This window comes from Hyperoodon ampullatus, assembly GCF_949752795.1.
Source record: "Hyperoodon ampullatus genome assembly, chromosome: 1".
Classification (NCBI taxonomy): domain Eukaryota; kingdom Metazoa; phylum Chordata; class Mammalia; order Artiodactyla; family Ziphiidae; genus Hyperoodon; species Hyperoodon ampullatus.
Genome location: NC_136914.1, coordinates 30,312,407 through 30,335,408, shown reverse-complemented (window position 1 = coordinate 30,335,408; position 23,002 = coordinate 30,312,407). Strand labels below are relative to the sequence as shown.

The window sequence follows — 23,002 nt, the reverse complement described above, 5'->3', positions numbered from 1 at the left end:
AACAATAAGCTTAAGAAGGAAAAAACACCACTTTGAGGATTTAGCAGGAGAAATATGAAAGGAGACTGAATTCTCCATGATAGTCTTGAATTGCTGCACAAACCTAGAATAACTATCCCGAGACTTGATGTTATTTGGGATAACTATACAGTTCTATTGCTTGAGGAATAGCTGGTCTGGTATTTGGTGAATCGTACTCAAGTGAATGCCAGACGTTTCATTTTGATTCTTCATGTACTGATCAATAATTTCAACGGGTATATAGCAAAAGAGCCATCATTAATCATTACACTAATAACAAAGCAGTAAGATTCCTTTGATTTTTCATATTTTTCCCTTTATATGTTAAACCTGATCTATGTAGGATTATAATAGCCTACTTTGCGTGCAACTTAAAATGGAATAATCTTTAGGCATTTAAAATGTTAAAGACAAAATAGTTCAATAGGCAACAAAAGCAGCAATAACAAAAAGACCTCATTGTTAATCAATTGTTAGGATATGGTTATAAAAATAGCAAAGATCCTTAGATAACTTTATAAAGTAGGGAACAATTTGAATAAACATTTTCAGTTTGCTAGCTCTCATAAATTTATTTCCTTTTCACTTGGCCCTTCATAAATATTATCTTGTAAGGACATACCACAATCCATAGGTTCTGTTAATGTCCCCATAAGACGTGATAAGAAAACTGAGACACTTATCTTACCAGTAGTCATCCAGCCAGTGAACAGCAAGCCTGGGATTTGGGTCTGTGTTCTTTCCCAAAGTGGGAACCTCCCTACCTATGAAAGACCGTTCTTCCTAGTTGACAGTTTCATTCCTGACAATGTGTGCATATGTTGCCCTCTTATTTATGCTTCATAGATAAGAAACATTCTTTTAGGTTTTTTTTCTTTTGGAGGGTGAAGAGAAACCCATGGGACCCAAGGATATGCAGTATCATTTGTATAAGCAGTACAATCCCAGGGGAGAATCACTGAGAGGCAGTATACACCATGCTTATGAGCATGTATTCTGAAGCTGACTTCAAATCTTAGTGTCTTCATTTAAATTTAAATAATAATAATAATAATAACAACTTGGGAACTTACTAATGTTTTCTGTGGCTCAGTTTCCTCTATAATAAAATGGAGACAGTAATAACACCTACTTCAAAGGGTCGTTGTAAATATTGGGTGAGGTAGTAAATATAAAGTGCTCAGGTATGCCTGATGAATGCTAAACATGATGGAAATACCACTGCTCCTACTATTAGAAAAACTAACTGAACTAGAGTATTTTCATGACAGCACTATAGTGTTTTAGAGATGTAATGCCCGTATTCAGCAAATGAAGAAACTAGAAGAGGATATTTACTTTAATAATCACAGTCTCTGTCCTGGAAGAGTTTATAGGTGAGAGGGTGAAAGAAGAATTTAAAATAACTTGATGCGTGTCACAAAATAAAAATAAGGGTCAAATACCTTGGAAGATCAGAGGAAGAAGTACAGAGCAGGATGGGGGAGAAGAGGAAGTGATGCTTTAATTGAGCCTTAAAGTATACACATTTTCTTTTATAAATGGCAGGACAGAGACAATTTTTTATTTACCTTATTTTTTTAATTGGGATATATTTGCTTTACAATGTTGTGTTAGTTTATGCTGTACAAAAGAGTGAATCAGCTATATGTATACCTATATCCCCTTCCTCTGCGTCTCCCTTCCACCCCTCCCATCCCACCCTGCTAGGTCATCACAGAGCACCGGGCTGAGCTCCCTGTGCTACACTGCAGGTTCCCACTGGCTATAACTTGACAAATGGTAGTGTATTTTTTAAAGTTAAGATATGAGAATATATTTCAGGAGGTGTCAGAGGCAGTTCACAATTAAATTCCTTCAAATAAGTGAAGATATACGTTTTTGAAGGAAGAAAATATCAATTTTCAAAACAACTTCAGAATTTGAAAGGAAAAATCTATTTACAAGTTTTCAAGTGTGCAGATACAAAACGTTTTACGGAGGAAATGCTGACATGGTTTTCAGCAAGGAAATCATACAACAATGACAAAAATATGTGCAAACAACCGTACTCAGGGTCATCTTTCTATGACCCAATTTTCAGTCAAAAACCAAAAATTTTCCTGGTGTATACTTAAATGGCCAATGTTTTGAAAGGGATAAATTACACGTGTTGATTTTTATAAAATATCTTCTGCTCTACTTTGGAAATTCCTCTAAACGTTCAATTTAGAACATTAGCTTCTGAAAAAGAGAAAGGCACTATATTTGACACACACAAGAAATTCGTGCCACAAGTAAGCCTGTAAGCCTGTGTTATAAAACAGATCTTATTTTTGAAAAAGACTGTATAGAGTCTATTATCCTTAATGGTCCTCTTTCTCCTCTACTTCCCATCATCACGCCCCGGCTGGACCTGCCTTCCAAACGCTGAGCCCTTTGCAGCTCCTTCCCTGCTCAGACCACACAGGGGGCCTCTATCACCTCCAACCTCATCTCCTGGTTTCCACCTTTCAACTTTCTACTCGTCCACTTTCTCGACAGATTTGTCAGAGTGCTTTGTTTTCTTTTCTTTTCTGGTGAGCATTAGGCAGATCATGGCACCAATTGGCTCAAAACACAATGTCTTCTCATTTCCCTCAGAGTAAAAGCCAAAAGCCCTTATAATGACCTGTCTCTCCAGGTCTTCTTTCTCAGATCCTTCACCTTCCAGGCTCCCCACGATGGCTCCAATCCAGATGCTGTGGCTTCCTTGCTGTTCATCCAACATGCCAATCACGCTTCTATTTTTGGAGGCTTTTCCCCAGAACCAACCTCTTTCTCCAGATAACCAAGTGTCTACTTCTTGGACACCTTTGTTGAGAACTCACCTTGTGGGCGAGGCCAGCATGACCACTCTATTTAATACTGTAACCAGCCTGCCCTTCATCTTTAACTTTCCCAATCCCACCTGGTCTGCTCTGCCATTTTACCTTTTCCAGTGGCACTGACCACTTTCCATACTGTAGAATTTACATATCATTTTTAGTATTCTTATTTTTTGTTGTTTGTCTCTATCCAGTGGGCTCTAGGCTCCAAGAAGGCAGGCCTTTTGTGTTTGTTTAGCTCAATGGTATCACTTATGCACTTAGAACAGTAACTTATAAACTGTAGTATTCAATATATAATTAATGAACATCTACCTCTACTTCATTGGGAAAAGCAAATTGCAAAATCGAACAACATGATAAAAGGCATTATAATTAAGATCATGATTATTACTTTATATAACAAAGACAACTACACTCTGCACTAGGCTTGTTATGAACAAAGTTTTTCTCTAAATATTTTACAAATACAAATTAGTTTTTTAATCTTCTTGACAGTTGTTTTGTTGATGTGTACACTATTGATATTTGTAAAGATAAAAGTAAACAAAAGACTAAGGGTGCCAATGTCCATCCCTACAGACTATAAAATTCCCACTCTCCTCTCAAGATAACTTCATACCCACCATCCAATATACAGATAAATTCAGGTCTCCAACTTTGGTCCATATGTTAAATATTTATAAAATGTAATATGATTTTTTTAAGATAAAAATTAAAATAAACAATGTCTTGGGATTCCCTTCCCACAACTAGTCATTTTTCATTGCTCTTGTGTTGCATACATTTTGTTTGGAGACCATTAGTGTAAATATTTTTTGTTTCTGCAGCCATCGAGCATTTATCAAGGAAAACGATGTAAATCAATTTGTAATGTTCAAGAATATGTGATTGGGAAAAAGCATTGCACATATGCTTATCTTTCACCTCAAAATTACCTTCTGTGCATAGAATCCTCAATTAGTACTTAGTATAATTTGCATTTGACTACCAATATTATTTTGCTAGAAAAATTGTTTTCAAACTTTGCCTTGAGAAGCTCACAGAAATGAGCCTTATTCACAGCAGGTGCTTTGAACTGCCCCATAATAGAACAAAGGGGCTCATTTTTGATCTATTGAATGATTCTGTGAGACTTTGTTTAAATAAAATTTTCTGATACTATAGTTTGGAAATTTCTCTCCATCCCATAAACACTGTAATTTTCTGTACACAGTAGCCTTTGCTTGGCCTGGTGATATTCACATAATTAAGCCACAATCTTTCTTCCAAAGATTTATTGATTTATGAGACATATTCAGAAGTATCCTTCAAATAACTTAATATTTTGTTATTGTAATTAATAGTAGTCTAAATATTCAGATCCTAGAATATTTCTTATTTTCCCATGTAAGTACCATTTTCAGTGTTAAATTATCATGATGAATTATCTTCTTATCCTATTCCTTTGTAAAAATGTGTAAAATATACTACATAATGTAATAACAAAAAGGTTTTATCTGTTGTAGCTTTATAAAGATATTGATATTTTTAAATATTTTGAAACATTGTTTCAAACACTGAATAAGGATACAACTTACTTATAGTATGAGTTCTTTTTTTTTTTCTTGTAGATCTATAAATTTTAACTCCCTCATAATCCCAACATACCTAGTGTGATACAAAGTTATCAGTATTAGAGACTTTCAAGATGGCAGAGTAAGACATGGAAATCACCTTCCTCCCCACAAATACATCAGAAATACATCTACACGTGGAACAACTCCTACAGAACCCCTACTGAAAGCTGGCAGAATTCCTCAGACCTCCCAAAAGGCAAGAAACTCCCCACGAACCTGAGGAGGGCAAAAGAAAAAAGAAAAAACAGAGACAAAAGAATAGGGACGGGACCTGCACCAGTGGGAGGGAGCCGTGAAGGAGGAAAGGTTTCCACACACTAGAAGCCCCTTTGCGGGCGAAGACTGCGGGTGGCGGAAGGGGGAAGCTTCGGATCCACGGAGGAGAGCGCAGCCACAAGGGTGCGGAGGCCAAAGCGGAGAGATTCCCGCACAGAGGATCGGTGCCGCCCAGCACTCACCAGCCCGAGAGGCTTGTCTGCTCACCCGCCGGGGCGGGCAGGGCTGGGAGCTGAGGCTCGGGCTTCGGAGGTTGGATCCCAGGGAGAGGACTGGGGTTGGATGCATGAACACAGCCTGAAGGGGCTATTTCGCCACAGCTAAATGGGAGGGAGTCCAAGAAAAAGTCTGTAACTGCCTAAGAGACAAGAGACAATTGTTTCCTTGTGCGCGAGGAGAGGGGAATAAGAGCACCACCTAAACGAGCTACAGAGACGGGTGCGAGCTGCAGCTATCAACGCAGACCCCAGAGACGGGCATGAGACACTAAGGCTGCTGCTGCCGCCACCAAGAAGCCTGTGTGTGAGCACAGGTCACTATCCACACCGCCCCTCCCGGGAGCCTGTGCAGCCCGCCACTGCCAGGGTCCCGGGATCCAGGGACAACTTCTCCGGGAGAACGCACGGCACGCCTCAGGCTGGTGCAACGTCACGCTGGCCTCTGCCGCCGCAGGCTCGCCCCGCACTCCATACCCCTCCCTCCCCCCGGTCTGAGTGAGCCAGAGCCCCCGAATCAGCAGCTCCTTTAACCCCGTCCTGTCTGAACGAAGAACAGACGTCCTCAGGCGACCTAATGTAGAGGCAGGGCCAGATCCAAAGCTGAACCCCAGGAGCTGTGTGAACAAAGAAGAGAAAGGGAAATCTCTCCATGCAGCCTCAGGAGCAGTGGATTAAATCTCCTTAATCAACTTGACGTACCCTGTATCTCTGGAATATCAGAATAGACAACAAATCAGTCAAAAAACTGAGGCGGTGGACTTTGGGAACAACTGTAGACTTGGGGTTTGCTTTCTGCATCTAATTTGTTTCTGGTCTTATGTTTATCTTAGTTTAGAATTTAGAGGTTATTATCACTGGTAGATTCGTTTATTGATTTGGTTGCTCTCTTCTTTATATATATATATATATATATATATATATATATATATATTTCTTTTTCTCTTTTTGTGAGTGTGTATGTCTATGCTTCTTTGTGTGATTTTGTCACTATAGCATTGCTTTTACCAGCTGTCCTAGGATATGGTCTGTCCTTTTCTTTTCTTGGTATAGTTTTTAGTGCATGTTATCATTGGTAGATTTGTTTTTTGGTTTGGTTGCTTTCTTCTTTCTTTCTCTTTTTTTCTTTTTTTATTATTTTTAATTCTTTAATTTTTAATATATATTTTTTATTTTAATAACTTTATTTTCTTTTTTTCTTCCTTTCTTTCTTTTTGTCTCCCTTTTTTTCTGAGCCGTGTCGCTGACAGGCTCTTGGTGCTCTGGCCAGGTGTCAGGCCTGAGCTTCTGAGGTGGGAGAGCCAAGTTCAGGATATCAGTCCACCAGAGACCTCCCAGCCCCATGTAATATCAAACAGCAAAAGCTCCCCAGAGATCTCCATGTCAATGCTAAGACCCAGCTCCACTCAACGACCAGCAAGCTACAGTGCTGGACGCATTATGCCAAACAACTAGCAAGACAGGAACACAACTCCACCCATTAGCAGAGAGGCTGCCTAAAATCATGATAATGTCACAGACACCCCAAAACACACCAGCAGACACGGTCCTGCTCACAAGAAAGACAAGATTCAGCCTCATTGACCAGAAAGACAAGATCCAGCCTCATCCACCAGAGAACAGGCACCAGTCCACTCCACCAGGAAGCCTACACAAGCCACTGAACCAACCTTAGCCACTAGGGGTAGACACCAAAAACAATGGGAATTATGAACCTGCAGCCTGCGAAAAGGAAACCCCAAACACAGTAAGTTAAACTAAATGAGAAGACAGAGAAACACATAGCAGATGAAGGAGCAAGGTAAAACCCACCAGACTAAACAAATGAAGAGGAAAAGAGCAGTATACCTGAATAAGAATTCAGAGTAGGGCTTCCCTGGTGGCGCAGTGGTTGAGAGTCCGCCTGCCGATGCAGGGGACACGGGTTCGTGCCCCGGTCCGGGAAGATCCCACATGCTGCGGAGCAGCTAGGCCTGTGAGCCATGGCCGCTGAGTCTATGCATCCGGAGCCTGTGCTCCGCAACGGGAGAGGCCACAGCAGTGAGAGGCCCGCGTACCACCAAAAAAAAAAAAAAAAAAAAAAAAAAAAAAAAAGAATTCAGAGTAATGATAGTGAAGGTGATCCAAAATCTTGGATATAGAATGGAGAAAATAAATGTTTAACAAGGACCTAGAAGAATTAAAGAGCAAGCAAACAGTGATGAACAACACAATAAATGAAGTTTAAAATACTATAGAAGGAATCAGTAGAAGAATAACTGAGGCAGAAGAATGTATAAGTGACCTGGAAGATAAAATAGTGGAAATAACTACCACAGAGGCGAATTAAGAAAAAAGAACGAAAAGAATTGAGGACAGTCTCAGAGACCTCTGGGACAAAATTAAACACACTGGAATTCAAATTATAGGTGTCCCAGAAGAAGAAAAAGAGAGAAAAAAAAAAGGGACTGAGAAAATATTTGAAGAGATTATAATTGAAAACTTCCCTGAGAAAGGAAATAGTCAATCAAGTCCAGGAAGTGCAGAGAGCCCCATACAGGATAAATCCAAGGAGAAACACGACAAGACACATATTGATCAAACTATCAAAAGTTAAATACAAAGAAAATATATTAAAAGCAGCAAGGCAAAAACAACAAATAACACACAAGGGAATCCCAATAAGGTTAACAGCTGATCTTTCAGCAGAAACTCTGAAAGCCAGAAGGGAGTGGCAGGACATATTTAAAGTGATGAAAGGGAAAAAAACTATAACCAAGATTACTCGACACAGCCAGGATCTCATTCAGATTTTATGGAGAAATTAAAATCTTTACAAACAAGCAAAAGCTAAGAGAATTCAGCACCACCAAACCAGCTTTACAACAAATGTTACAGGAAATTCTCTAGGCAGGAAATACAAGAGAAGGAAAAGACCTACAATAACAAACCCAAAATAATTAAGAAAATGGTAATAGGAACATACATATTGATGACTACCTTAAATGTAAATGGATTAAATGCTCCAACCAAAAGACACAGACTAGCTGAATGGATACAAAAACAAGACCCATATATATGCTGTCTACAAGAGACTCATTTCAGATCTAGGCACACATACAGACTGAAAGTGAGGGGATGGAAAAAGATATTCCATGAAAATGGAAGTCAAAAGAAAGGCTGAGTAGCAATCCTCATACCAGATAAAATACACTTTAAAATAAAGACTATTACAAGAGACAAAGAAGGACACTACATAATGATCAAGGGATAAAATCAAGAAGAAGATGTAACAATTGTAAATAGTTAGCACCCAACATAGGAGCACCTCAATACACAAGGCAAATGCTAACAGCCATAAAAAGGGAAATCAAGAGTAACATAATCATAGTAGGGGACTTGAACACCCAGTTTTCACCAATGGACAGATCATGCAAAATGAAAATAAACAAGGAAACACAAGCTTTATATGATACATTAAGCAAGATGGACTTAATTGATATTTATAGGACATTCCATCCAAAAACAACTGAATACACTTTCCTCTGAAGTGCTTATGAAACATTCTCCAGGATAGATGATATCTTGGGTCAGAAATCAAGCCTTGGTAAATTTAAGAAAATTGAAATCGTATCAAGTATCTTTTCCTAACACAAAGCTATGAGACTAGATATCACTTATAGGAAAAACTCTATAAAAAATACAAATACATGGAGACTAAACAATACACTACTAAATAACCAAGAGATCACTGAAGAAACCAAAGAGGAAGTGACAAAATACCTAGAAACAAATGACAATGAAACCACAACAACCCAAAACCTATGTGATGCAGGAAAAACAGTTCTAAGAGGGAAGTTTATAGCAATACAATTCTACCTCAAGAAAAAAGAGACACCTCCAATAAACAACCTAACCCTAAACTTAAAGCAATTAGAGAAAGAAGAACAAAAAACCCACAAAGTTAGAAGAAGGAAAGAAATCATAAAGATCTGATCAGAAATAAATAAAAAAGAAATGAAGGAAATGATAGCAAAGATCAATAAAACTAAAAGCTGGTGTTTGAGAAGATAAATGAAATTGATAAACCACTAGCCAGACTCATCAAGAAAAACAGGGAGAAGACTCAAATCAACAGAATTAGAAATGAAAAAGAAGTAACAACTGACACTGCAGAAATACAAAGGATCATGAGAGATTACTACAAGCAACTATATGCCAATAAAATGGACAACCTGGAAGAAATGGACAAATTCTTAGAAAAGCACAACCTTCTGAGATGGAACCAGAAAGAAACAGAAAATATAAACAGACAAATCACAAGCACTGAAATTGAAACTGTGATTAAAATTCTTTCAACAAGGGCTTCCCTGGTGGCACAGTTGTTGAGAGTCCGCCTGCCAATGCAGGGGACACGGGTTCGTGTCCCGGTCTGGGAAGATACCACATGCCGTGGAGTGGCTGGACCCGTGAGCCATGGCTGCTGAGCCTGTGCGTCCCGAGCCTGTGCTCCGCAACGGGAGAGGCCACAACAGTGAGAGGCCCGTGTACCGCAAAAAGAAAAAAAAATCAACAAACAGAAACCCAGGACCAGAGGGCTTCACTGGCGAATTCTATCAAATATTTAGAGAAGAGCTAACAGATATCCTTCTCAAACTTTTCCAAAATATAGCAGAGGGGGGTACACTCCCAAACTCATTCTACGAGGCCACCATCACCCTGATACCAAAACCAGACAAAGATGTCACAGGAAAAGAAAAAGAAAACTACAGGCCAATATCACTGATGAACATAGATGCAAAAATCCTCAACAAAATACTAGCAAACAGAATACAATAGCACAGTAAAAGCATCATACACCATGATCAAGTGGAGTTTATCCCAGGAATACAAGGATTCTTCAATATACACAAATCAATCAATGGGATAAACCATATTAGCAGACTGAAGGAGAAAAACCATATGATCATCTCAACAGATGCAGAAAAAGCTTTTGACAAAACTCAACACCAATATATGATAAAAACCCTCCAGAAAGTAGGCATAGAGGGAACTTACCTTAACATAATAAACTACATATATGACAAACCCACAGCCAACATTTTTCTCAGTTGTGAAAAACTGAAAGCATTTTCACTAAGATCAGGAACAAGACAAGGTTACCCACTCTCACCACTATTATTCAATGTAGTTTTGGAAGTTTTAGCCACAGCAATAAGAGAAGAAAAAGAAATAGAAGGAATCCAAATTGGAAAAGAAGAAGTAAAACTGTCACTGTTTTCAGATGACATGATACTACACATAGAGAATCCTAAAGATGCTACCAGAAAAATACTAGAGCTAATTAATGAATTTGGTAAAGTAGCAGGATACAAAATTAATGCATGGAAATCTCTTGCATTCCTATACACTAATGATGAAAAATCTGAAAGAGAAATTAAGGAAACACTCCCATTTACCATTTCAGCAAAAAGAATAAAATACCTAGGAATAAACCTACCTAAGGAGACAAAAGATCTGTATGCTGAAAACTATAAGACACTGATGAAAGAAATTAAAGATGACACAAAGAGATGGAGAGATATACCATGTTGTTGGACTGGAAGAATCAACACTGTAAAAATGACTATACCACCCAAAGCAATCTACAGATTCAATGCAATCCCTATCAACCTACCAATGGCATTTTTCACAGAACTTGAACAAAAAATTTCACAATTTGTTTGGAAACACAAAAGACTGCGAATACCCAAAGCAATCTTGAGAAAGAAAAATGGAGCTGGAGGAATCAGGCTCCCTGACTTCAGACTATACTACAAAGCTACAGTAATCAAGACAGTATGATCCTGGCACAAAAACAGAAACACAGATCAATGGAACAGGACAGAAAGCCCAGAGATAAACCCACACACATATGGTCACCTTATTTTTGGTAAAGGAGGCAAGAATATACAATGGAGAAAAGCCAGCCTATTCAATAAGTGGTTCTGGGAAAACTGGAGAGCTACATGTAAAAGAATGAAATTATAACATTCCCTAACACCACACACAAAAATAAACTCAAAATGCATTAAAGACCTAAATGTAAGGCTAGACACTCTAAAACTCTTAGAGGAAAACATAGGCAGAACACTCTGTGACATAAATCACAGCAAGATCCTTTTTGACCCACCTCCTAGAGAAATGGAAATAAAAATAAAAATAAACAAATGGGACCTAATGAAACTTAATAGCTTTTGCACAGCAAAGGAAACCATATCAAGGCAAAAAGACAACCCTCAGAATGGGAGAAAATATTTGCAAATGAAGCAACTGACAAAGGCTTAATTTCCAAAATTTACAAGCAGCTCATTCAACTCAATGTAAAAAAAACCAAACAACCCAATCCAATAATGGGCAGAAGTTCTAAATAGACATTTCTCCAAAGAAGATATACAGATTGCAACAAACACATGAAAGGATGCTCAACATCACTAAGCATTAGAGAAATGCAAATGCGAACTACACTGTGGTACCACCTCACACCAATCAGAATGGCCATCATCAAAAAATCTACAAACAATAAATGCTGGAGAGGATGTGGAGAAAAGGGAACCCTCTTGCACTGTTGGTGGGAATGTAAACTGATACAGCCACTATGGAGAACAGTATGGTGGTTCCTTAAAAAACTACAAATAGAAATATCATATTACCCAGCAATCCCACTACTGGGTATACCCTGAGAAAACCATAATTCAAAAAGAGTCATGTACCAAAATGTTTATTGCAGCTCTATTTACAATAGCCAGGACATGGAAGCAACATAAGTGCCCATCAACATATGAATGGATAAAGAAGATGTGGCACATATATACAATGGAATATTACTCAGCCAGAAAAAGAAACGAAATTGAGTTATTTTAGTGAGGTGGATGTACCTAGAGTCTGTCATACAGAGTGAAGTAAGTCAGAAAGAGAAAAACACATACTGTATGCTAACACATATATATGGAATCTAAAAAAAAAATTGTTCTGAAGAACCTAGGGGCAGGACAGGAATAAAGACGCATACTTAGAGAATGGACTTGGGGACATGTTGAGGGAGAATGGTAAGCTGGGACGAAGTGAGAGAGTGGCATGGACATATATACACTACCAAATGTAAAACAGATAGGTAGTGGGAAGCAGCCACATAGCACAGCGAGATCAGCTCAGTGCTTTGTGACCACCTAGAGGGGTGGGATAGGGAGGGTGGCAGGGAGACGCAAGAGGGAGGAGATATGGGGATATACGTATACGTATAGCTGATTCATGTTGTTATAAAGCAGAAACTAACAAACCATTTTAAAGCAATTATACTGCAATAAAGTTGATGGAAAAATTTTTATCAGTATTCCTTGAGGGGGTGCACCAACTACAAATAATTTAAAACTGATTCTACACTGGTTATGGACCAGTTGTGTCAACTTATATAAAGATGGGTTATTTTGTCAGACCGAAGTAGTGAGAATACCAATAAAGATACCCTGAACTTGAAGTTTAGCCTTGACATGAAGGAGCAGTGAAACACAGCTTGTGTATCAGTCTGACAAGGAGAATACCAGCTGGCTAATTAAGTGAACCTAATTTAAACTAATGATGTAGATTCTCAGGATAATGTGCTAACGGCTAGAGGAGACTGCTGATGACACTTAAGAATACCCGATGTGTTACAATAAGCCACTTCTGCATCCAAGCAGAACCTGATTTTGCTCCACAGAAGACAAAATGAGGTCAGTTGTTTACTAGTTAATCTTTTATGCAGGAAATTATCACCTGCATGCCATTCTTACAAAAAAGTATTAATGGCAAGAAAAGCAATAAGCATTTGATGTTTAGAGCAACACCAAGGTGATGGATTTCATTAAAAATGTGTTATCTTTTATTTTTAAGCTGCACATAGAAATGATATTAATGTGTCCACTGAAAACAAATATACCCCTATGGTAAGAATTTATCATGAGGTTTGTAAAACATGTTGTCAAGAAAACATTTGCCATTTAAAAGTAAAATGTAACAATGTTCAAGTGTTTAAAATGTTTTGTGCTAAAATTACACACTTAGTACCAATTCTCACGTTCAAATATATACAAAAGAAGAAAAGAAAGTCAGAAATATTATTTCATAGATAAGGTCAGTATAAAACACTAGGGATAGACTTTAATTGGACTGAAAAAGAAAACTTGAAAGAGTAAATTTAAATAAGTTTACTGTTCTTTTTTTCTCTCTTTTTTTTCTACTTTTTTTTTCTGTTCAAAAAGAAGACAATTTGATTTTGGACTTCACTGTTCCATCTCTCTGTCCACCCTATAAAAAATTCTATACTAGTTTCTATCATATTTTGGAGATGATTAAATTTTGATTATAATTATTATTCTTAGTTGCCACTGTATAATATACTTAGGCTAAAATAAAGAAACAAACAGAGGTACAGCACACAACCAGGAAGTATAACTTCATTTGGATACAAAAAAGGCTGACTTGAGTTAGCCTCTGTTGAGAAAAGGTATCAGATTGAGAAAGGATGCTTTACTTTTCACAAAACTAACTTTGCACCTTGCAGGTGACTTTGAGTGTACTCCGTCCTTGGATATAAATAAAGCTTTAAATCACAAATGAAGCAGTTTACCTTTATTTTTTTAAGTAGCTAGAAATATTCTTTCCTTAAATAGTTTTAAAACTTGAATTAATTGGATTATTAATTTATAAATCATAAGTCTCAATACCTACATCTGTTAAATCTAACATTTACATGTTGTTTTTAAATTAGGAAAAACTTTGAGGGAATTTAGAATTCTAAGAGATGGCCTATTTTCAAGTATAAAAGTAGAGTCATTAGGATATTCCTAATTAACCTTTAAGCATGTACTTTCAAGCATTAAAATTCACATACTCTAAGGTCATGTTAAGACAAATATAGGGATGTGTTATTTCAGCCAACAATTAGTAGACTTATGGAATTTCATCATCTAAAGAGGCTAACAGACTGAAATTATACATGGTTACAAAAAAAAGAATTTAGAGAAATTCAAAGATAGAAAACTTTAATTTTTTAAAAGCTATTTTTATGTAGTATATACGTAAAATTTTAGGTTGATATTTATAGTCAACAATAGTTCTCAGAAAATAATGTCCCTTTCAGAAAGATGGCTAGACTGAATATACCCAATATGGAAATTTTCATTTTCTAAACTAATTTGGTCTCTAAATATCTATAGAATAGATCATTGCAGAACGTCCCAAATCATTGCAGCTGCTACTTCACTCTACTTCTTTCCAGGGAGGTATTCAAGCACCCCTATAATTCAAAATGTTTCTTTTTATTGACAGAAGGGCAATATTCAATACCATCCCATACCTCCCCAGAGTTGTGTGGGCAAACCCATGACACAGTACTGCCTTTTTGATCCAAGGATTAAGTGCCCACATATTTCCTACAATAAGGAAGTCTCTGTTATGTTACTCTCCATTGTACTATTCCCCAAATGGAAGGCAGCGATAGAAAAATGAGGCAATAATGCTCATAAATGGTGGCACGAGGCAAGATGCATGAAGACAGGGTTCAGATTTGTTTTTGATAGCTGACAATCTGAGAATATGCAGAGACTGTATATAGAGTGGGTAGAAAGGGTAAAACAGGAAGTCAGCCATCAAGACAGTGAAAATACACATTTTTAAATTACTACCTCTCATCAAATTGCTTGCTAAAATGTTACTTTAAAATTTGGAGGAACTTTCACCTCTAATTCCATCTGGGACAGAATTTTCTGTTTTAGTACTCTTAAATCAGTTCATTTGTCATAAAAGTGTTCCTTTTTCATTACTTCCTGGATTTTATGTTACTAACTTATATTATCTCTTTAATTCGTTCTTTCTCACTACATTTCCAAATTTACTACCATGACTTTTACTTTAATACTTTCTTAGTTCCTTTTACTCTCTGCTAGCATTGTGGTTATTGTTATCTTCTTTTATTCAATTCTAATAGTATTAACCATGACTTTTGTCCTTGTTCTTTGCCAAAATTCTGTTTCCTTTTAATTAGTCTTTTTTGAATAAATCAATTTTTACCTTTTATATATTCATTTCATTGTGCCTGTATCTACATATATTTTTACTTTCCTTCTTTCATTTACGGTATTGTGATTTTCTTCAGCTAAATTCTAAAATTATATAGTTAAATGTTTTATTTTCAATCTATTTTTTTTTTCATTACAGTAACACAATTCCTTCAAAGACAGTCTTACTTGGATTCAACATGTTTAATCATGATTATCAATATTACTTGTTATTGATGTTGACATTTCAAATTTACTTTGCAGTTTTTGATAGCTTAGCACTGTGTCAGAGAATCAGTATGAAATGATTTCATTAATATTTCTTGAGGCTAAATTTATAACCCAGCATGTGTTCATTTTCAAAAATGTTTCCTTTAGTGAATGCTATAGTTTGAAGGTTTGTGTCCCCCTAGAATTCACTTGTTGTAATCCTAACTCTCAAAGATGATGCTATCAGATGATGGGCATCTGGGAGGTGATTAGGTCATGATGATGGAGCCCTCACGAGTGGGATTAGTGCTTTTATAAAAAAGACCCCACAGAGATTGCTTGCCCCTTCCTCCATGTGAAGACACAGTGAGATGGCAATGGCTATGAAACAGAAAGATGGCCCTCAGCAGGTCATGATCATGCTGCCACCTTGATCTTGAACTTTCCAAACACAGAACCTTGAGAAACAAATTTCTGTTGTTTATAAGCTACGCAGTGTGTTGTATTTAATTAAAGCAGGCTGAACGGTGATATGAAGTGATATTGAAAATATTTAGAAAGTGAAATATTTAGTAATAATGTATATTTAATTACTGCTGGATGCAAAAATTAATACATGTATCTGTTAGTTCAAGCATAGTAATAATGTTCAATTTGCATATAGTATTAATTTTGTCTGTTGACTTATCAAGAACAGAAGTATCAACTATTTCTCACTTACATCAGCTTTTTTGTTTTGCTGTTATTATATGGCTAAATTATCTGGAACTGTCCTTAAATTTCAAATTTTATTTTTTCTTATTTTTGGGGTATATCTCATAATCTCCATATGGCTAGATTTTCATTATTTGGTCCATTACTTTTTATTATCAGCTATTCCTTTACTCCATTCTCAGTTATTATAACTATAAACATATTTGGTTTTATTCTATAATTTTGTTTAAAGCTTTTTGTCCTGATTTTTCCATTCTTACTGTTTTCTCTTTCTTAATTCTTCTTTTCCTACTGTATTTAGGAGTAAGTTGTTCATTTAATTCTATTTTTTTCATAGACAAATACAGTAGTTAAGACACAGTTTCTTGAAATATTAATAAACATACTTAATGTGCATAGGTAATCCATAATTACTCCCATTCTTAAATAATACAAGAAACCTTAATATATATATTTCAAATAATATCAGCCCTTTCCCTGCTTACATATTGTTGTACAATATTTAAACATTTTTTTTTTTACTATTTTAGTCCTGTGTTTTCACTCTTTTAAAAATTTCAAACTTAAATTCAGGGAATATCATTATTATTGACAGTTAGTATTTTAATAGATCCTATGTTTACCAGTTTACTCGCTCTCTATACATCAAGTTGAACTGCTTAATTTTCCTTATTCCTGAAGCATATAGTTTTCAGTTTCAGTTTTGTTTAAATTTATTTTGTTGGTAAAGTCTATTTTTTTGTATCTGATACAGTAAATAAATTATATACTTTTTTCCACTGACCATATAATATCAGAGTATATTTTATTTCCACTTAGTCCTTTAATAATATTATTTCACTTTCTTTTGGTGTCCATTATAGCTATTGAGAAAATAGCTGCTGTTCTCATAGTACTTTATCTCCTATTTTTAGATCTTCCTTTTGGCTTTATGTGTGGCTGTGTCATGTTAATATATTCATGTATTGATTTATTTTCCATTTGTTTCATTGTCCTTTCTAAATCTGAGAGTTTACTGTATTATATTTTATAAGTTGTATAATAAAGAATAATACATAGTATATGTATATAATAATATATACAAATATATATACTATATATAATATATTACATATACACATATGTTATATCTATTATTATATACAAATACTATGTATTACTCTTTATTATATTACAGAAAATTCTCATTCACTTTGACCGAATTACCATTTCCCTTTTCTTTCTATTATCTCCTACCAGAATTTATCCTTTCTACTGTTAATGTATAAATAAAGTCTGATATTTTTAAATACATTTGCTTCTCATTATTAATGGCATTTGTTCTATAAAGTCACCACAAACACTGAATTTCTGAACACTGAACCACTGCTTCCGTAGGAAATGCATAGTTAGGTTCCTATCAGTTTCTGGTCACAAGATTTTCATCATCTGATCAATACATATCCTAATTCCATGAGTGTTTCTGCACAGAGAAACGTTATTTAATACATATTGTTCATTAATTAACCGTAACATTGAGGACTTCCCTGGTGGCACAGTGGTTAAGAATCCGCCTTCTAATTCAGGGGAAACGGGTTCGAGGGCTGGTCCAGGAAGATCCCACATGCTGCAGAGCAACTAAGCCCGTGCACCACAACTACTGAGCCTGCACAGACTCTAGAGCCCGCGAGCCACAACTACTGAAGCTCACGCTCCTAGAGCCCATGCTCTGCAACAAGAGAAGCCACTGCAATGAGAAGCCCATGCACCGCAACAAAGAGCAGTCCCCGCTCGCCACAACTAGAGAAAACACGTGCACAGCAACAAAGACCCAACACAGCCCAAACTAAATAAGTAAACAAACAAATAAATAAATAAATTTATATTAAAAAAATAAACCAGTAACATTGAACTCAGGACCATACAGCATTAGGACTCATGACTGAATGAAGCCCACAGTTAGGCACACCACGGCCTTCTTCACAAGCGTTTCAACACGACACTTGCGGGACGTTTTAAACAGCAAAATTGTCCTTGAAAACACAATAGTAAATAGACCGTGAAAAAAACACTTGTTCACAGTATGAAAGCTGAACCAAAAAAGTCAGGGTGTCTCCTTGTCCAACCTGAGCTGGGAACATTAACTTCAGGTCACACATTTCTCCTCACTCTGCACAAGTCCCTGAGTGTCTGCAAAACACCATATGTATTGATTTTGTGGTTCTAAATAAATTCAAGAGAGTGAGTTTTCAATACAATATCATCAAACAATGAGTATCAACTGTAATCGATTTTTCTGCAGCGAAAAAAAAAAAAAAGAATAACAGTAGCTCCATGCAATCAAAATGACCTCACAGTTATCATGTAGCCAGACACAGACAGTGAATACTGTATATTTCCATCTCTGTAATATTCAAAATTAGGCAATACTGACTTATGGTGACAGAAAGCCACATAATGATTACCTTTGCATAGGTAATTACTAGAAGGAGTAATAAAGCATAATTATTATTTTCATAACAAGATCACATGGAAAACCCATTTGGACTGAGGCTCAATTTTCTAACTTCTAAAAATGTGTTAGATTCTTATCTGAAAATATCCACAATCATAATTATATTGTAATATTGTTTTAATATTTTAAACTTGTATAATGTCTTTTACATTCTAGTATTTTATAGGCATTATAGACACTTTGAAAAATAATATAATTGATGTGATTTTTTACCATTGCATGGATGTTTCATTATTGATATTTTCTATTAATTTTAAACTTTACTTCATTGTCTGAAGATGGAAATTACATGAATAATAAATGATGTTAACTTTTCTCACCTTTGAATATCTAGTAGGTGGTACATATTCAGTCAGTGTAGGTTTCTAGTTTGAACACTGAATTTAAAAACCAGCCTGATTATTCCTGAAAGAACATCTAGTAGCTAACACATGCTAACTAAAGAGTCTTAATAATCCCTGACTGAATGCCTATAATTCGCTGGCCTATGTTGCAGCTGAAACCAAAGTAAAATCAACCTGGTCAAAAATCAAGCAGTCTCAAAGACAGATACATAGGAAGCAAAATAGACAGAAAAAATATGTTCTCACAGAAGATACTGGACCATTAGATTGGATGCACAGGGAACTGTGTAACCCTGGAGGCCTTAGAATTTTCTAGTAGACAGTTATTTATCCTTCTACTCATGACTCTTCTGTTCATTCTCATATTAGAAACTGAACCACTGGACTAATTATCCATTGTAAATTTGTAACCCTGGAGATATCAGAGCTTTCTAATAGAAACACTTTTGATTCTTTTATTTGTAATACCAAACATATCTTATAAAAGGCAATTAATGAATGTATACAGAATGGATAGATGGGTGGATTAATTCATGTGAAGCTGTTAAGAACTCTTAGAATGAGAGGCCCTGATTTTGAACTTCTTAACACTTTTTTTTGGTTCTAGTCAGGAATCAACATTAGAGGGACTAACAGCTACTCCAAATTCAAACCAATATTGGTGCAAAAGAAAAAAAAATCTCTGTAAATATAAGAAATGGTTAGATTCCTGTGTCTGTCAGAATTTTGATAGTAAATAGCACTTCTATATTCCAGACTCTGCTACAAATGCTTTGTATGCATAAACTGGTATAATCCTTAATATAACTTTATGAGATATGTACAGTTATTATTCCATTTAACATATTATACATAGCTCACAAAACTATTTAAAGTTTGTTTCCTTTGAGCTGAGAAGCCATAGATCCTAACAGTCAAAGGCTGAGATACTGGAGCCAGACTGCCCGGTCATAAATCCTGCACTGCCCCTTGATTGTTGTAAGACTGAGTTCTAGTAGACTGTCCGAGATGGACAGTCTTAGAAAGAGCAGGGCATAAAATAGGTGATGGCTCAAACCAGAATAGTTTTTCATAACCATGACCATGACAACATGGAAAAATGACATGGCAAGGCATGTTATAGGTGTTGTCCTCTGTCATTGACCTATGCACATATTACTTGTTTTACTACTATAGTAAAACCTACTAAGTTAATATTATCCAGTAAATCTACTATTGTCTCAGCCTTTGTTAAGAATCACATGAGAAAGATATATTACTCTTACTGTGATGGTAACTAGGAATACCTTAATTGGCCTTGGACTGGGACGCTCTTTGCTCTAGACAGAATAAACAATTGTGAGAATGTTTTTTGTGTAACTGGTCATGTGGGAATTATGAGGTATTCACGGAATCTAATTGTTGAAAACAAAAGCTATTTCAATTATTTCTTTAATTCTTTAGGCTCAAGGAGCAGAATGAGAGGACAGTTTGTAGAAAATGTGTATATTTTCTAGTTATCCAAGTAATGAAACAAGTTATCAATGGCAATCAAATGGCAATGCACGAGTTACCTGGTAAAGTCTATTACATTAAGTTAAATAGTCTTCAAAGCCACTTTCAAAAGGAGGAGTCATTCATACCTGAGTAACTTTTTGAGACTGCACATCAACAAGAAGGACTCTGTCCAAAGTTGGCTGTGCTACATAAATGAACTTGTCCTTGACATTGACAGCTGTGGCCCACACACACCTCTGGACTTCATCTCCTTCAGCTTTGGGACAGACTTCATCCTGTAATTTAGAAAATAAAAATCAAATGAATATCTTAAATGATAACATGGATATAGCCATATTATGAGTAACATTAATGTTTGATGCTCTACTACTTTTAGCATCAAAAGTTTTATATATATATATGTTATATATTCATATGTTACATATTTATATATTTAGATTTATGTCAAATATATAAATATATAAAGAGTTAAATCAAATAAAACAGTATATAGTGCATATTTAAATTCATTAAATTTGTATAGGAATCAGTGTGAAATAACCCTTAAAATACATTTTATTAAGCCTTTGAATGCTTATTTATAGTAACATATAGTCATTTCATTTGTCACTACCTATTCTTAGCTCAGTAACTGCAGAAGTACATAATAAGTCGAATGTTTCCTCCCAAATCCCCCCAATCTCAGACTTCTTTACCAGATATTATATGCCACACTAAAGTATATTTAGAGCTTCTCAAAGCCTCAAGAGCTGCCCTCATAGCATATTCATGGGCTTTTTAAAAGCTACCAAATCCACTACACAAGACTGAAGGAGTCTTCTACTTTGTGGAGAACCAGAAACTTAGAAAAATGATAATAAGGTAGTTACTCGAAATGGTTATTTTATTTTCAATTTGGTATCAAGGTCAAATTTTATAAAGTCCTTTAAGCTGCCTACGCCCTTTTCATTCTGCTCCTTTACCCTAGAACTACCTTCTGGTTAATATTGTGTAGTTTGTGCTATATGGTCATAAAGGAGGCAAAAATTATCTTCTATTTCTTCCTTCCAACATTCAGTAAGTGAATGTTGAAGGGATACGTAAACCTTTCTGATTTGTATGTGCAGACACATGGCGATTAGAAGAAATGTCATTTAGCTTGTTATTTTTGTTTCAGGTTTTTCTTTTATTCACTGGTCTGTTGGTTTTGTAATTCTCTCAATTTATTTGTAGTTAGAGAAACCACTGAGAAGAGAGATTTCTTGAACTATACATGAAATATATGTGTAAAGATAAACACTTACTTATATAATGATAATAATAAACACTGATTCCAAATATGTCACTTGTTTTATGGTTTTCGCCTGATCACTGATTATCATGTCTAATTCATTGATTTGTATACTCCAGTTAGTAACTCATGAGCTCAATTAGAATACTCTCTTTAATCTCTAATTCAAACCAAAACATTTATTTTTCAGCAGATATACCATCCACAATATATATTTAATAATCATAAAACAAAATCAACCAAATTTTCATGGTCAACAGCACTTAAGCATTTCTTTCAATGAAAAGATAATACTGACAGCACATAAACCACATTTGTCTTTTAGTAACTAAAATGACTACCACAATAACTCTTCTGAGGCAGCACAACCATAGTAGGTGTTTTTTCTTGCTTGTATAGAACTTGGAAAATAATGCAAAACCCAGAACACTTTGGAATAATAAGCTTAGTACATAGTTTGCTGGGGTTTTTTTTCACCAAACTTCAGATCTAATTCCAGAGGACCTGGAGGATCCACTCATTTTTAAGATCCAGTCCAGAAGTTACCAGGTTCACTAAAATATCAGGGACATATAACACCAGGGAATTGTAGTGTTCTCTGAACAGTTCAAGTGTGACAGGCTTCCAGGACATAAGCAAAAAAACGTAAAACTAAACATCAGGTGTATATTTCTGGTAGTTCTGGGGGGTTTGAATGAACTGCATTTCATAGAATGCACCACCATAATACTAAGATGACCACCAGTGGTGTCCATGGCTCTCGTCAGCAGGCAACACAAACCTGAAGGCAGAAATCTGTCCTCAGCACATGCCCAGAACACAGTACAGTATTTTACCTTCATTCATCAATTCACTGAAACATTATTTTCTACACCAAACATGTTTCTTCAGAAGTATTGGGTTGGTCAAAAGGTTCGTTCAGTTTTTTCTGTAAGATGCCTCTAGTAGCACTTAGTTGTCTTTAACTTCATTCAAAACAATTTTATTAGATTGTACTGTGACAGCTGTCATATCAGCGTGCATTTAAAAAAATATCAAAATTGGCGAACTTGTGTGGAGCCATTTTAATATTGAAGATGGAAGAAAAAAAGCAACATTCTTGGTATATCATGCTTTATTATTTCAAGAAAGGTAAAAACACAACCAAAATGCAAAAAAAAAAAAAAAAAAAAAGATTTGTGCAGTGTATAGAGAAGGTGCTGTGACTGAACGAACATGTCAAAAGTGGTTTGTGAAGTTTCATGCTGGAGATTTCTTGCTGGACGACGCTCCACAGGTAGGTAGACCAGTTGAAGTTGATAGCGATCAAATCGAGACATTAATTGAGAACAATCAATGTTACACCACGCAGAAGATAGCCGACATACTCAAAATATCCAAGTCAAGTGTTAAAAATCATTTGCACCAACTTGGTTATGTGAATCACTTTGATATTTGGTTT

At 35.8% G+C, this 23,002-nt stretch overlaps 1 protein-coding gene across 3 annotated transcripts in view; it reads right to left on the bottom strand.

Moving 5' to 3' along the window:
• The window catches only part of FSTL5 (follistatin like 5), a gene marked incomplete at both ends in the record, with an annotated part of 543,379 nt that overhangs the window by 44,204 nt on the left and 476,173 nt on the right, over positions 1-23,002 (bottom strand). For all 3 annotated transcript variants that reach the window (XM_079698612.1, XM_079698613.1, XM_079698614.1), the window contains one exon: positions 20,417-20,566. In XM_079698612.1, the coding sequence (XP_079554738.1) occupies positions 20,417-20,566 (150 nt within the window). The remainder of the gene's footprint in view (positions 1-20,416; positions 20,567-23,002) is intronic.